Genomic DNA, 17250 nt, shown 5'->3' with positions numbered 1-17250 from the left:
GGACACAATGGAGTTGTCAACCCTGATGGCGAGATCATGGAACGGGCAGTCCTTCCCCGGGAGGAAGAGCAGCTCCGTCTTGCCGAGGTTCAGCTTGAGGTGGTGATCCGTCATCCACACTGATATGTCTGCCAGACATGCAGAGATGCGATTCGCCACCTGGTCATCAGAAGGGGGAAAGGAGAAGATTAATTGTGTGTCGTCTGCATAGCAATGATAGGAGAGACCATGTGAGGTTATGACAGAGCCAAGTGACTTGGTGTATAGCGAGAATAGGAGAGGGCCTAGAACAGAGCCCTGGGGGACACCAGTGGTGAGAGCGCGTGGCGAGGAGACAGATTCTCGCCACGCCACCTGGTAGGAGCGACCTGTCAGGTAGGACGCAATCCAAGCGTGGGCCGCGCCGGAGATGCCCAACTCGGAGAGGGTGGAGAGGAGGATCTGATGGTTCACAGTATCGAAGGCAGCCGATAGGTCTAGAAGGATGAGAGCAGAGGAGAGAGAGTTAGCTTTAGCAGTGCGGAGCGCCTCCGTGATACAGAGAAGAGCAGTCTCAGTTGAATGACTAGTCTTGAAACCTGACTGATTTGGATCAAGAAGGTCATTCTGAGAGAGATAGCGGGAGAGCTGGCCAAGGACGGCACGTTCAAGAGTTTTGGAGAGAAAAGAAAGAAGGGATACTGGTCTGTAGTTGTTGACATCGGAGGGATCGAGTGTAGGTTTTTTCAGAAGGGGTGCAACTCTCGCTCTCTTGAAGACGGAAGGGACGTAGCCAGCGGTCAGGGATGAGTTGATGAGCGAGGTGAGGTAAGGAAGAAGGTCTCCGGAAATGGTCTGGAGAAGAGAGGAGGGGATAGGGTCAAGCGGGCAGGTTGTTGGGCGGCCGGCCGTCACAAGAAGCGAGATTTCATCTGGAGAGAGAGGGGAGAAAGAGGTCAGAGCACAGGGTAGGGCAGTGTGAGCAGAACCAGCGGTGTCGTTTGACTTAGCAAACGAGGATCGGATGTCGTCGACCTTCTTTTCAAAATGGTTGACGAAGTCATCTGCAGAGAGGGAGGAGGGGGGGAGGGGGAGGAGGATTCAGGAGGGAGGAGAAGGTGGCAAAGAGCTTCCTAGGGTTAGAGGCAGATGCTTGGAATTTAGAGTGGTAGAAAGTGGCTTTAGCAGCAGAGACAGAGGAGGAAAATGTAGAGAGGAGGGAGTGAAAGGATGCCAGATGCCAGGGAGGCGAGTTTTCCTCCATTTCCGCTCGGCTGCCCGGAGCTCTGTTCTGTGAGCTCGCAATGAGTCGTCGAGCCACGGAGCGGGAGGGGAGGACCGAGCCGGCCTGGAGGATGGGGGACATAGAGAGTCAAAGGATGCAGAAAGGGAAGAGAGGAGGGTTGAGGAGGCAGAATCAGGAGATAGGTTGGAGAAGGTATGAGCAGAGGGAAGAGATGATAGGATGGAAGAGGAGAGAGTAGCGGGGGAGAGAGAGCGAAGGTTGGGACGGCGCGATACCATCCGAGTAGGGGCAGTGTGGGAAGTGTTGGATGAGAGCGAGAGGGAAAAGGATACAAGGTAGTGGTCGGAGACTTGGGGAGGGGAGTTGCAATGAGGTTAGTGGAAGAACAGCATCTAGTAAAGATGAGGTCGAGCGTATTGCCTGCCTTGTGAGTAGGGGGGGAAGGTGAGAGGGTGAGGTCAAAAGAGGAGAGGAGTGGAAAGAAGGAGGCAGAGAGGAATGAGTCAAAGGTAGACGTGGGGAGGTTAAAGTCGCCCAGGACTGTGAGAGGTGAGCCGTCCTCAGGAAAGGAGCTTATCAAGGCATCAAGCTCATTGATGAACTCTCCGAGGGAACCTGGAGGGCGATAAATGATAAGGATGTTAAGCTTGAAAGGGCTGGTAACTGTGACAGCATGGAATTCAAAGGAGGCGATAGACAGATGGGTAAGGGGAGAAAGAGAGAATGACCACTTGGGAGAGATGAGGATCCTGGTGCCACCACCCCGCTGACCAGAAGCTCTCGGGGTGTGCGAGAACACGTGGGCGGACGAAGAGAGAGCAGTAGGAGTAGCAGTGTTATCTGTGGTGATCCATGTTTCCGTCAGTGCCAAGAAGTCGAGGGACTGGAGGGAGGCATAGGCTGAGATGAACTCTGCCTTGTTGGCCGCAGATCGGCAGTTCCAGAGGCTACCGGAGACCTGGAACTCCACGTGGGTCGTGCGCGCTGGGACCACCAGATTAGGGTGGCCGCGGCCACGCGGTGTGGAGCGCTTGTATGGTCTGTGCAGAGAGGAGAGAACAGGGATAGATAGACACATAGTTGACAGGCTACAGAAGAGGCTACGCTAATGCAAAGGAGATTGGAATGACAAGTGGACTACACGTCTCGAATGTTCAGAAAGTTAAGCTTACGTAGCAAGAATCTTATTGACTAAAATGATTGAAATGATACAGTACTGCTGGAGTAGGCTAGCTGGCAGTGGCTGCGTTGTTGACTTTGTAGGCTAGCTGGCAGTGGCTGCGTTGTTGACACTACACTAATCAAGTCGTTCCGTCGAGTGTAATAGTTTCTACAGTGCTACTATTCGGGGGCTAGCTGGCTAGCTAGCAGTGTTGATTGCGTTACGTTACGTTAAAAGAACGACAATAGCTGGCTAGCTAACCTAGAAAATCGCTCTAGACTACACAATTGTCTTAGATACAAAGACGGCTATGTAGCTAGCTAGCTACGATCAAACAAATTAAACCGTTGTACTGTAATGAAGTGAAATGAAAATGTGATACTACCTGTGGAGCGAAGCGGAATGTTGACCGGGTAGTTGAAGTTCTATTCGGTAGAGGTTGGCTAGCTGTTGGCTAGCTAGCTAGCAGTATCTCCTACGTTAAGGACGACAAATAGCTGGCTAGCTAACCTCGGTAAATTAAGATAATCACTCTAAGTCTACACACTCTAAACTACACAATTATCTTGGATACGAAGACAGCAAAGACAACTATGTTGCTAGCTAACACTACACTAATCGAGTCGTTCAGTTGAGTGTAATAGTTTCTACAGTGCTGGTGGACGGTGGACGTTAGCTAGCTGCTTAGCTAGCTGCTGGGCAGATAGCAGTGTAGACTACGTTAGGACGACGAAATACGATAATTACGCAATTATCTTTGATACAAAGACGGCTATGTAGCTAGCTAAGAAGAAATTGCTAAGATTAGACAAATCAAACCGTTGTACTATAATGAAATGTAATGAAAATGTAATGAAAAGTTATACTACCTGCGGACCGAAGTGTAGATGCGACCGCTCGCTCCAACCCGGAACCGGAAGAGAACTATTTGTTCAGCACTTCTGAAATGTAGAGCGACAGAATTCAGAACATGGGCAGTTCTTACTGTATTCTCCCTGTACACCAAGTCAGAACCGTAGGATAAATAAAGAGGGCATATAAGCAGACAATGAAACCTCTTACACTATTCAATAAAAACATTTATCTAAAACAGGCTATAGGCTACATGTGCCACCCCAAGTCAGAACAGGAGGCGAAATTAGGGGGGGGGGGGGAATTATTATGGTGAGGCTCATGGGCCACTAACAGCTTACTACACAACTCACACTTAGTATTACTTATTAGCTACAGTATACATATCTCCCTGGCATGTTACACAATTTATGCAGCAGCATACAAGACATGTTTGGACTCATCTTGATGTGCTGTGCTCACTTGAACAGGAAAGTGGCGCAGCGGTCTTTCGTGGGCAAATTTTGTCATCAAACTTTGTCATCAGCCTGGCATTCTCTGGATTTATGGTGCTTTCAGGACAACTGGGAACTTTGAAAAAAATAAGGTTGAATCGTGATGATGTCAGTGATCTTCAGGTTGGAGCTCTAGAAAGATGCCAGAGTTCCCGAGTTGCAATTCCGAGTTGGATGACCATTCAAAATGTATTTTCCCCAGTCAGAGCTCGTTTTCTTGAACTCACTGAAGTCTGAGATTTCCGAGTTTCCAGTTGTTTTGAGTGCAGAAGAAGTCATGCTGGATTGACGACATGGCCAGTGCTGAATGTTTATTCTTTTAAGCTTGGAAAAGAGACCCTTAAACCCAAACTTGGGACCCCACAACCACCCCACTGAATAGCAGGATTGCAGTTAGCTACTGATTCCTTCCAAACCACTCATTGTTGAATGTGATTTCCAACTTGTTGAGTAATGTTTATGTCCAATGGCCGATGAGCACCGATACGTTTTATCTGTAATTTCTCTTCATATGATAAGGATTAAAAAGGATTTTCCAGTAGATTGATGTTAAAAAATCCACTGGGGTTGACATGCATGATCCATTTTTGCTGCAGCTCTTTGCCCCCCTGATTGCTAAATAATTACCCATATCTTTAACCTGACTACTACAGTGCCTTGCGAAAGTATTCGGCCCCCTTGAACTTTGCGACCTTTTGCCACATTTCAGGCTTCAAACATAAAGATATAAAACTGTATTTTTTTTGTGAAGAATCAACAACAAGTGGGACACAATCATGAAGTGGAACGACATTTATTGGATATTTCAAACTTTTTTAACAAATCAAAAACTGAAAAATTGGGTGTGCAAAATTATTCAGCCCCCTTAAGTTAATAATTTGTAGCGCCACCTTTTGCTGCGATTACAGCTGTAAGTCGCTTGGGGTATGTCTCTATCAGTTTTGCACATCGAGAGACTGACATTTTTTCCCATTCCTCCTTGCAAAACAGCTCGAGCTCAGTGAGGTTGGATGGAGAGCATTTGTGAACAGCAGTTTTCAGTTCTTTCCACAGATTCTCGATTGGATTCAGGTCTGGACTTTGACTTGGCCATTCTAACACCTGGATATGTTTATTTTTGAACCATTCCATTGTAGATTTTGCTTTATGTTTTGGATCATTGTCTTGTTGGAAGACAAATCGCCGTCCCAGTCTCAGGTCTTTTGCAGACTCCATCAGGTTTTCTTCCAGAATGGTCCTGTATTTGGCTCCATCCATCTTCCCATCAATTTTAACCATCTTCCCTGTCCCTGCTGAAGAAAAGCAGGCCCAAACCATGATGCTGCCACCACCATGTTTGACAGTGGGGATGGTGTGTTCAGGGTGATGAACTGTGTTGCTTTTACGCCAAACATAACGTTTTGCATTGTTGCCAAAAAGTTCAATTTTGGTTTCATCTGACCAGAGCACCTTCTTCCACATGTTTGGTGTGTCTCCCAGGTGGCTTGTGGCAAACTTTAAACAACACTTTTTATGGATATCTTTAAGAAATGGCTTTCTTGCCACTCTTCCATAAAGGCCAGATTTGTGATTGATCGTGACTGATTGTTGTCCTATGTACAGAGTCTCCCACCTCAGCTGTAGATCTCTGCAGTTCATCCAGAGTGATCATGGGCCTCTTGGCTGCATCTCTGATCAGTCTTCTCCTTGTATGAGCTGAAAGTTTAGAGGGGCGGCCAGGTCTTGGTAGATTTGCAGTGGTCTGATACTCCTTCCATTTCAATATTATCGCTTGCACAGTGCTCCTTGGGATGTTTAAAGCCTGGGAAATCTTTTTGTATCCAAATCCTACTTTAAACTTCTTCACAACAGCATCTCGGACCTGCCTGGTGTGTTCCTTGTTCTTCATGATGCTCTCTGCGCTTTTAACGGACCTCTGAGACTATCACAGTGCAGGTGCATTTATACGGAGACTTGATTGCACACGGGTGGATTGTATTTATCACCATTAGTCATTTAGGTCAACATTGAATCATTCAGAGATCCTCACTGAACTTCTGGAGAGAGTTTGCTGCACTGAAAGTAAAGGGGCTGAATAATTTTGCACACCCAATGTTTCAGTTTTTGATTTGTTAAAAAAGTTTGAAATATCCAATAAATGTCATTCCACTTCATGATTGTGTCCCACTTGTTGTTGATTCTTCACAAAAAAATACAGTTTTATATCTTTATGTTTGAAGCCTGAAATGTGGCAAAAGGTCGCAAAGTTCAAGGGGGCCGAATACTTTCGCAAGGCACTGTATATCTGGTACTATTTCCAAAGTTTGAAAGGCAGCTCTTGTACTCCCTGTTCATTAATGTGGTGACCCTTATGATCTAGATAACTATTGCCCTATCTCTAAACTTTCTTGTCTAGCAAAAACATTAGGAGCTAAGATCTTTCTTATCTATGAATTGTATTCTGAATGTTCATCAGTCCAGCTTTAGACCAGGTCATAGCACTATCTCTACTGCATCCCTTGTTATAAATTATGTCGTTAACTGTATGGATAAAAGGCAACATTGTGCTGCCGTCTTTATAGAGTTGTCAAAGGCCTTCGATACTGTTGATCACTCACTACTAATTCAGAGGCTTTCCTCAATTGGCCTAGAACAGGCTGCATAAAGCTGGTTTAAAAACGACTTAACGGATGGAACTCAAAGTGATGGTGTTAAGTAAAGTTTTCTGGACATAACGAAAGGTGTCCCGCAGGGGTCGTTCTGGGTCCAGTACTTTTACTGTAGACAGTGCCTTTGGAAAGTATTCAGACCCCTTGAATTTTCCACATTGTGTTACGTTACAGCCTTATTCTAAAATGTATTAAATATGTTTTTTTTTCATCAGCAATCTACACACAATACCCCATAATGCAAAGTGAAAACAGGTTTTCAGACATTTTTGCAAATGTATAAAAACAGAAATACCTTATTTACACAAGTATTCGGACCCTTTGCTATGAGACTCGAAATTGAGCTCAGGTGCATCCTATTTACATTGATCATCCTTGAGATGTCTCTACAACTTGATTGGAGTCCACCTGTGGTCAATTTAATTGGTTGGACATGATTTGGAAAGACACACACCTGTCCATATAAGGTCCCACATTTGACAGTGCATGTCAGAGCAAAAACCAAGCCATGAGGGTACCAAAGCACTTTTGCAGCATCCCCAAGAACACAGTGGCCTCCATCATTCTTAAATGGAAGATGTTTGGAACCACCAAAACTCTTCCTAGAGCTGGCCGACCGTCCAAACTGAGCAATCGGGGGAGAAAGGCCTTGGTCAGGGAGGTGACCAAAAACCTAATTGTATCTCTGACAGAACTTTAGAGTTCCTCCGTGGAGATTTCCAGAAGAACAACCATCTCTGCAACACTCCACCAATCAGGCCTTTATGGTAGAGTGGCCAGACGGAAGCCACTCCTCAGTAAAAGGCACATGACAGCCCACTTGAAGTTTACCAAAAGGCACCTAAAGATTCTCAGATCATGAGAAGCAAGATTCTCTGGTCTGATGAAACCAAGATGGAACTCTTAGGCCTGAATGCCAAGCGTTACGTCTGGCGGAAACCTGGTACCATCCCTACGGTAAAGCATGGTGGTGGCAACATCATGCTCTGGGGATGTTTTTCAGGGGGAGGGATAAGGAGACTAGTCAGGATTGAGGCAAAAATTAACAAAGGAATGTACAGAGAGATCCTTGATGAAAACCTGCTCCTTAGCACTCATGATCTCAGATTGGGGCAAAGGTTCACCTTCCAACAGGACAACAACCCTAAGCACAGAGCCAAGACAACGCAGGAGTGGCTTCGTGACATGTCTCTGAATGTCCTTGAGTGTCCCAGCCAGAGCCCGGTCTCTGGAGAGACCTGAAAATAGCTCTGCAGCAACACTCCCCATCCAACCTTACAGAGCTTGAGAGGATCTGCAGAGAAGAATGGGATTAACTCCCCAAATACAGGTATGCCGAGAAGATACCCAAGAAAACTTGAGGGTGTAATTGCTGCCAACGGTGCTTCAACAAAGTACTGAGTAAAAGTTCTTAATACTAATGTAAATGTGATATTTCCATTAAAAAAATGTAATACATTTGCAAACATTTTGCTTTGTCATTCTGGGGTAGTGTTGAGATTGTTAATCAATTTTAGAATAATGCTGAAACGTAACAAAATGTGGAAAAAGACAAGGGATCTGTATACTTTCGAATGCACTATTAACTATACAGTGCCTTGCGAAAGTATTCGGCCCCCTTGAACTTTGCGACCTTTTGCCACATTTCAGGCTTCAAACATAAAGATATAAAACTGTATTTTTTTGTGAAGAATCAACAACAAGTGGGACACAATCATTTATTGGATATTTCAAACTTTTTTAACAAATCAAAGACTGAAAATTTGGGCGTGCAAAATTATTCAGCCCCTTTACTTTCAGTGCAGCAAACTCTCTCCAGAAGTTCAGTGAGGATATCTGAATGATTCAATGTTGACCTAAATGACTAATGATGATAAATACCATCCACCTGTGTGTACTTTCGCAAGGCACTGTATTTGGTTGTCTGTAAAATAACTTTACCTGCACCTGTATATGGACGATACTGTTGTGTATTCTATTGCCCCCCTTGTTGACCAGGCACTATCTGAACTACGAGCTGCTTTCATTATAGAAAACCTTTGACCTTAAATTAGTATTGAAATAATTGGCTTTATAGTTATGTGGTGACCTCACGTGCCCGCTTACTTTCAAAACAGTGGAGGCTGCTGAGGTGAGGACGGCTCACAATAATGGCTGGACTGAATGATTGGAATGGCATAAAACACATGGAAACCATGTGTTTGATGTATTTGATACCATTCCACCCATTCCGCTCCAGACATTACCACAGCCCATGAGTATGTCTTATTTTATGTTTGTACTTTTATTTTCTTGTGTAATTTGTTGTGCAATTGTAAGATGCAGGGTTCCCTTGCAAAATAGACGTTCTCCCTGTTAAAATAAATGTAATAAAAATACAGTGCACATACTCTTTTCATTTAGCCACACCCGTTGAGTTATGACACCTACCAATAACAGGAGTGATTACTGCGGTAGCAGTAAAAGTAGAAATTGATCAACTGAAGGGGAAGATTCCCGGTGTTTGTGATGCTCGTTCGTTTGGTGCGATGCAGACAGGGTGGTGAGAGTGGGGAAACAGAAGAGTCTGTTCTTTTGAGTTTTGATGTTGAATCTTTTCCCATCAAAGATGTTTGAGTATATAAGTTATCCTGTATGAGCTTTTGTGCCGAATACATTACGTTGTTACAGGTGTCAACCTTATGGGCATGTGGCAGCAATGTTTAGGAGGGAGGTTCCTAGGTGTGAGAAGTGTGCAGAAGGGCATGAGACAAAGGAATGTGTAGCATTGGGGAAAGTAGTGGTATGTGTTAATTGTAGGGGTGCCCATGGGACTGGGGATCAGAAATGTCCTGTGCGAGAGAGGCAGATTGAGGTTTCCAGGGTTAGAGTAGTGCAGAAGTTGTAATATGCTGAGGCAGTGAAGAAAGCAGAGGAAGATGGGTCAAGGAGGACGGATCCTGAGAGGAGTGGTGTGAGTAGTAGATCTGTACCAGTAGAGGGATAGGCCAACAAGTGATATGTTTCAGTAAGATTGGATTTTTGGCATTTATAGCAATGGTTATCAACTGTACTGCAGGGATGGAACATAAGTCTCAGAAAATTGAGGTTGTGGTGGCAGCTGCAGAGGTATTTAGGTTTGCAAGACCTGACATCAGAAGAGTTACAGGGTGTGCCGAGTGGTGATGTCCCATTCTTTAAGGTTGTTAGCATGAGGTAGGACTAAATAGATTTAAATATTGGAGTAGGGTGGTGGTCTTTTTTTGTGAGTGTAGTGTTAGATGGTAGGGTATTTGTTTATTTCGTTTTCAAGCAAAGTATAAGGTAGTTGTACTCCAGTCTAATAGATGGCGGTAATGCAACATATATTGGATGCCAACCGCATTAAACCTCCTCGAAGAAGAACAACATCCTTTCTCTTCAGTGTAAACGGAAGTAAACAATGTCAACGACCAAGAAACATTAAACTTTAGCGTTTTTAATTAGGTTATTTAGACGTTTATCAACACAATAGAACTCAGAATATAGACCATTTAACAGCAGAGCACCACATTCTTACCCCATGTAGTCTTTAATTCGCGTTGTAGACAGGACTTTATTGATAGATATTATCTAGGTAACGCTAGCTGCTAACAATGGCTAACTGTATGGTTTTTCACACTCAAATAGCCTCCATCATGGAGGTGCTTGCGAATGCAGCCGTTGCAGATATTTGTAAACTCGTAGACGATGACTATGCAGTGTTTCGTTTGGAAATTTCTCAAAGCCAGAATGATAACAGGGCATTGCGGAGGAAACTACAGCTACTGGAACTGAAGATGGCACGTGAGCGCGCAGAGAGGACAATGCGAGATCGCGTCCTCGCCAGTCGTCCCAGTAGTGTCAAGATCCTTGACCGATACAGAGGAATGGCAAGAGGTACAATTTCGCCTCATTCCCCTCTGCACATGTGTTCAGATTTGGGTCTTGGTTAGGTTTTTGGATAGTATGAAATAATTTCCCTGATTACTTAGCTAGCTATGTTGTGCAGACACAATATCGTACAGGTATTCTGACCAGGTGAGCGCTACTTTTGGATGTAAATTGCAGAATGAGAGCAGGTCACACAGTCGTCAGTCAGGGCCCCGAAGAATCATTCATGGGTTGTTGTAACCAGAGCCACACATTTTTGGTTTGTCATACACGTACAATGTTTTGATTATTACTTGAAAAGTCACTAAGATTATATTTGGTTGTGGTCTTTTTTGTGCAAAATACCTATTTTGGATGCAGCTGTTAGCTAGAATGCTAACGCTCATTGACATACAGTGCATTTGGAAAGTATTCAGACCCCTTGACGTTTTCCAAATTTTGTTACTTTACAACCTTACTCTGAAATGTATTAAATCATTTTTCACTCAATCTGCACACAATACTCCATAATGACAAAGCAAAAAGTATTCAGACCCTTTGCCATGAGACTCTAAATTTAGCTCTGGTGCATCCTGTTTCCATTGATCATCCTTGAAATGTTTCGACAACTTGATTGGAGACCAACAGTGGTAAATTCAATTGATTGGACATGGTATGGAAAGGCCCCACAGTTGACAGTAAATGTCAGAGCATAAACCAAGTCATGAGGTCGAAGGAATTGTCTGTAGAGCTCTGAGATACGATTGTTTCGACGCACAGATCTGGAGAAGGGTACCAAAAAATGTCACAGCATTGAAGGTCCCCAAGAACACAGTGGCCTTCATCATTCTTAAATGGAAGAAGTTTGGAAACACCAAGACTTCCTAGAGTTGGCTTCCCGGTAAAACTGAGCAATCGTGGGAGAAAGGCCTTGGTCAGGGAGTTGACCAAGAACTCGAAGGTCACTCTGACAGAGCTCCGGAGTTCCTCTGTGGAGATTGGAGAACGTTCCAGAAGGACAACCAACTCTGCAGCACTCCACCAATCAGGCCTTTATGGTAGAGTGGCCAGACGGAAGCCACTCCTCAGTACAAGGCACATGACTGCCCGCTTGGGGTTTGCCAAAAGGCACCTAAAGATTCTCTGGTCTGATGAAACCAAGATTGAACTCCTTGGCCTAAATGCCAAGCACCACTTCTGGAGGAAACCTGGCACCATCCCTACAGTGAAGCATGGTGGTGGCAGCGTCATGCTGTGGGGATGTTTTCAGCGGCAAGGTCTTAGAGACTAGTCAGGATCGAGGGAAAGATGTACGGAGCAAAGTACAGAGAGATCCTTGATGAAAACCTGCTCCAGAGTGCTCAGGACCTCAGATTGGGGCAAAGGTTCACCTTCCAACAGGACAACAACCCTAAGCACACAGCCAAGACAATGCAAGAGTGGCTTCAGGACAAGTCTCTAAATGTCTTTGTGTGGCCCAGCCAGAGCGCGGTCTCTGGAGAGACCTGAAAATAGCTGTGCAGCGACGCTTCCCATCCAAGCTGACCGAGCTTGAGGGGATCTGCAGAGAAGAATGGGAGAAACTCCCCAAGTACAGGTGTGCCAAGCTTGTTGCATCATACCCAAGAAGACTTCAGCCTGTAATTGCTGCCAAAGGTGCTTCAACAAAGTACTTAGTAAAGGGTCTGAATATTTATGTAAATGTGATGTCATTTTTTAAAATATAAATGATCAAACATTTTAAAAATCTGTTTTTGCTTTGTCATTATGGGATATTGTGTGTAGATTGATGAGGGAAAAACTATTTAAGCAATTTTAGAATAATGCTGTAACGTAACAATGTGGACAAAGGGGTCTGAATACTTTCAGAATGCACTGTAGGCTGTAGCAAAGCCGAAAGAGCCATAATTTTTTAAGTGTAATGCAGTTGATTTGCGATGATGATAAACATTATCTAGCAGGACATTCATGCAAGCCTTAAAATCCAATTACAATCCAAAAGTACCGTAGTGTGAAATGCATTCATAAGCAACATGTACTTTTTTTGTTGCTGACGTTCTATGAGAACTTCCCCATCTTCTGCAACCAAATTCTGCACATAGCCCTGGTGCAGCAATGTTTGAAAACACAGAATGGGGTCTATACCATTGAAAAGACAGTATCTAACCTAAATGCAAATTTTCCCCCAATCACTTTCTCAGGTGAAGGAAATCTCAATGGGGGCCACAAGAGCTTTGTGAAACCAGCGGGACATAATACATGGAGTGATGACCAACCAATCACTGTTGATGAGGGGAGTGGAACCTCAACCCAGCATGTTATCGTCATAGAGGTTAGTGTCATAGTGTAACATAAAAAAATGACAGTACATTAATTGTAGCCCGTTTATTTCAGAAAGGCTCCCCTCAGCTATTCACCTACTTACATCCTTATTTATCTGCCATAGGGGAGCTTGTGAGACTTCCCTAAGACATTGTTTTCCAATTCTACTCATGTACCGGGAATAACCTCCCCTCTTCTTGTGTCAGGATGCAGAGGCCGTAGGTCCTGGGGTCAAACTGGAGAGGTCTGAAGGAGAGGAGGACACACGGCACAGCAGTGACATCCAGACTGGACAGGCTGGAGTGCCCCCTGAAGCCACGGACGACCATACCGCCGCCTCAGCGCAGCCCAGGACCCGAAGCAGCATCACGGAGGTCAGTGGAACGGCAAACGCCGTTCTCAAGTCAGAGACAGACACCAAGACTTTAACTGTAACACACAGGCTCTTACACACAGGATCTGACCACAGATCAGACCCAGAGAAACTGGGGTTGGGGACACTGGGCTGTCCTCCTGCTCCTGGTTCAGAGTATTTACCGGTATTTCAACAGAGCCAGAGGACAGTTTATTCCCTTGGAGATGGTGATGCATTAGTCACTGGTGGTGATGGCCTGTCTTGTTCTTACACTACAGAGATGGACCCTAGCAACATGTCCTTGGGTTTAGATACACAGACTGAACTGTCTAGAGGGGACTGGAACCAGTACAGTAGTAGTCTATACTCTGATGGGTGCCTAGATAAGAAAGGGGAGGTTTTGCTTGTAAATGAATTGACTGTGAAATTGGAGGGCAACACTCCTCCCACATGGAATGCAGATAGTCACCTAGGAGACGGACACTCACAGGGCAGAGATTTCTTAGATTATAGGGAAATCATAGAGACAAATCCAAATGTTGCGACCCACTCCCCTTTACACGTGTTCAGGGATCGTGACCCAGTGTCCACGTCGATGGGGACTTCCGATTCACAAGGCCGCGTCCTTTTCGATCAGGTATTGAACTCAAACGACAGTGCTAGACCCCAGGCTCAGGGAGGGGGATCAGAATCTGTCAATGGTAAAGAGAAGCGGTTCCTCTGCGTGTTCTGTAACAAAGGCTTCAGCTGCCCCCAGAAGGTAGAGATCCACCAGAGGGTCCACACAGGGGTGAAACCCTTCAGGTGTACCCAGTGTCACATGTGCTTCGCTGAGGCTGGCACCCTGAAGAGGCATCAAAGAGTCCACACAGGAGAGAAACCCTTCAGCTGTACCCAGTGTGAGAAGAGGTTCTCCCGTCAGCACCAGCTGAAGATGCACCTGAAGGTCCACACCGGAGAGAGGCCATTTGCCTGTATGCACTGCGGGAAGAGGTTCTCAGAGAGGAGATACCTCAGGATACACCAGCAGAAAAACCATTCCACTCTATAACATAGAAAGTAACCATTCCACTCAATAGCGTCTGACGTTAACATCAAACCCTGCATTCAAGGTAGACTCAGTGAAATGACATAGATGCACAAAGTAAACAGCAGTCGTTGGTCAATTTCCGCAACAACAAAGAGCATTGAAGTGCAAGGCCCAGACATTGTGAGATATTTAAGGCATATATATAAGCCTGACATTCAGAGGTTTAGCTACAACCTTCTAATGTCGAGGAGTCAAAGAAATTTGACTTTGCTTGGGAAGTAATCTTATACCATATGTGACTCTCGCTATCAATTCACTTTCTGTAAAATATAATATGTATAATAAAATTGAATGTTCATATAAATTATTATTATAATTATATTTGGTAGCAGAATAACTTTTGAGGAAATCTGGTCTATCATTTATTTTCCTTATCCATTATTTATTATTATTATTATTATTATCATTATTAAATAGCCTACCTAAAAGATGTAACGAGTCTTTGTTAAACTATGTAGAACTGCAGGAAATTAGCTTCAAAACAAAATTGCTAGGTCCCTCAAATTTAACAAAATCAAGCTGGGAGGGGCTATAGAATGATCACAAATAACTGTTTCATCACTTATATTTAACTACTTATTTTTTTCCAAATACACTTTTAATGAGAAAATGAATGCAGTTTATCAAGTTCATTCAGATTTGTAGTTGAGATGTGTGTGTATATGTGGTTTTTATATGGTCTAGTTAAAACTTGTTTGTTTAATAAACAAAACATTTGACTTTTCATTCTAAGACTTTCATTGAGACTCCCTTTAATATACATAACTTCTGATCATATAAATCACCCAACAGCACTTTATAACCAATATAAACTAAATATACCTACACATACACACACACTAACAAACACCTATTTATTATGGAACATTATGCCAGACAAAATTGAACAGGCCTATTTATATAATGAATTCGGAGGGCAGAAATGATAAAATATTAAAGTACTGGACCTCTAAGTAAAGGCTTCAGTCATGCAAAAGCTATACATAAATCCAATATGGTTCGCTCCGTGTTCAAGAAGGACCTTATTCCCTTTATTCAGATTATAACCTCACTTTCGGTTGTTTGAAAATTAAACAATCTTCAAAATATCACTCTTTTTAAAACAAGCCATAGAAAGCTGGTTGCCATTTCAGTTTAATCCACCAGAAAAAAAGACAGAACAAATATTACAACACATATTATGGTTAAACTCAAATATACTAATTGATATAAAAAAACAATAAAAAAAAACAGTAATCTTTGTAAATGATATCATAAATAGGACTGGTAGAGTTATTTCACACATGCAGTTTACAAAAATATGGAAATGTCTGCTCTATCCAAAGTTACAACTAACTGCAGCATTACTGCAAAAATGAATGAGGCAAGTGAAAGGGGTACAAGCTAACGAATTTGTCTGTCAGACCTGCATTAAAGACCAAAATTGGTTAAAGATAATTGTGAAAAATAAAAGTATACCAGTTTCATTTTAGAACCAAATGCATCATACAGGTTGCAAAATAGTTTAAGAGATTTTCGATGTACCGATTCCATGGCACGTGGTTTATGTGACAACTACGCTTGATTCAAAACTTTGAGTCTTTCAATTTTTAATTATTATACAAGATTCTTGCAACCAATATAATGTTATGCACAGTGTGTATATCTATATATCTTTCTTCCTACAGTGCATTCAGAAAGTATTCAGACCCCTTGACTTTTCCACGTTTTGTTATGTTACAGCCTTATTCTAAAATGGTGTAAATATTTTTTTCTCCTCACCATTCTACACTCAATACCCCAAAGCAAAAACAGTTTTTTTGAAAGTTCATCAAATTTATAAAAAAAAATATACAAAAACGGAAATATTACATTTACATAAGTATTCAGACCCTTTACTCAGTACTTTGTTGAAGCACCTTTTGCAGCGATTACTGCCTCGTCTTCTTGGGTATGACTAAAAGTTTGGCACACCTTTCTTTGGTGAGTTCCTCCCATTCTTCTTTGGAGATCCTCTCATGCTCTGTCAGGTTGGATGAGGAGCGTCGCTGCACAGCTATTTTCAGGTCTCTCCAGAGATGGGGTTCAAGTCAGGGCTCTGGCTGGGCCACTCAAGGACATTCGTAGACTTGTCCAGAAGCCATTCCTGCATTGTCCTGTTGGAAGGTGAACCTTCGCCCCCAGTCTGAGGTCCTGAGCGCTCTGGAGCAATTCTATGAAAGATCTCTGTACTTTCCTCTGATCATCTTTCCCTCAATCCTGACTAGTCTCTGCCGCTGAAAAACGTCCCCAGCATGATGCTGCCACCACCATGCTTCACTGTAGGGATGGTGCAAGGTTTCCTCTAGATGTGACGCTTGTCATTCAGGCCAAGGAGTTCAATCTTGTTTTCATCAGGCCAGAGAATATTTTTTCTCATGGTCTGAGAGTCCTCTAGGTGCCTTTTTGCAAACTCCAAGCGGGCTGTCATGTGCCTTTTACTGCGGAGTGGCTTCCGTCTGGCCGATCTACCATAAAGGCCTGATTGGTGGAGTGCTGCAGAAATTTTTGTCCTTCTGGAAGGTTCTCCCATCTCCACAGATGAACTCTGGAGCTCTCTGAGTGACCATCGAGTTCTCGGTCACCTCCCTGACCAAGGTCCTTCTCCCCCAATTGCTCAGTTCGGCCGGGCGGCCAGTTCAAGGAAGAGTCTCGGTGGTTCCAAACTTCTTCTATTTTAGAATGATGGAGGCCACTGTGTTCTTGGGGACATTCAATGCAGGTAACCTTCCCCAAATCTGTGCCTCAATAAAATCCTGTCTCGGCGCTCTACAGATAATTCCTTTGACCTCACCTCATGGCTTGGTTTTTGCTCTGACATGCACTGTCAACTGTGGGACCTGATAAACAGGTGTGTGCCTTTCCAAATCATGTCCAATCAATTGAATTTACCAGAGGTGGATTCCAAAAATAAGGTATATCACTTTATATATTTTTTTATAAATGTGCAAACATTTATAAAAACCTGTTTTCGCTTTATCCTTATGGAGTATTGGGTGTAGAGTGCTGAGGAAAAATATTTATTTAATCCATTTTAAAATAAGGCTGTAACATAACAAAATTGGGGAAAGAGTCTGAATACTTTACGAATGCACTGTATATATGGGGGATACAACCATCCCAGCTCTGCAGATTTTGCTGCGACGGGACAGAGTCATTAGATCACTTGTTTTGGTACTGCCCATATGTGGCTTGTTTTTGGTTGCAGGTTCAG

At 43.5% G+C, this 17250-nt stretch overlaps 1 protein-coding gene across 3 annotated transcripts in view; it reads left to right on the top strand.

Annotated features, from left to right (window-relative positions):
* The window catches only part of LOC135506901 (zinc finger protein 777-like), a 199309-nt gene that overhangs the window by 24813 nt on the left and 157246 nt on the right, over positions 1–17250 (top strand). For all 3 annotated transcript variants that reach the window (XM_064926329.1, XM_064926328.1, XM_064926327.1), the window contains exons 5-7: positions 10131–10278; positions 12453–12583; positions 12780–12947. In XM_064926329.1, coding sequence (XP_064782401.1) covers positions 10131–10278; positions 12453–12583; positions 12780–12947 — 447 coding nt within the window. The remainder of the gene's footprint in view (positions 1–10130; positions 10279–12452; positions 12584–12779; positions 12948–17250) is intronic.

Source organism: Oncorhynchus masou, chromosome 20, assembly GCF_036934945.1.
Source record: "Oncorhynchus masou masou isolate Uvic2021 chromosome 20, UVic_Omas_1.1, whole genome shotgun sequence".
Taxonomy (NCBI): Eukaryota; Metazoa; Chordata; class Actinopteri; order Salmoniformes; family Salmonidae; genus Oncorhynchus; species Oncorhynchus masou.
This window is presented reverse-complemented; position numbering and strand designations above follow the sequence as displayed.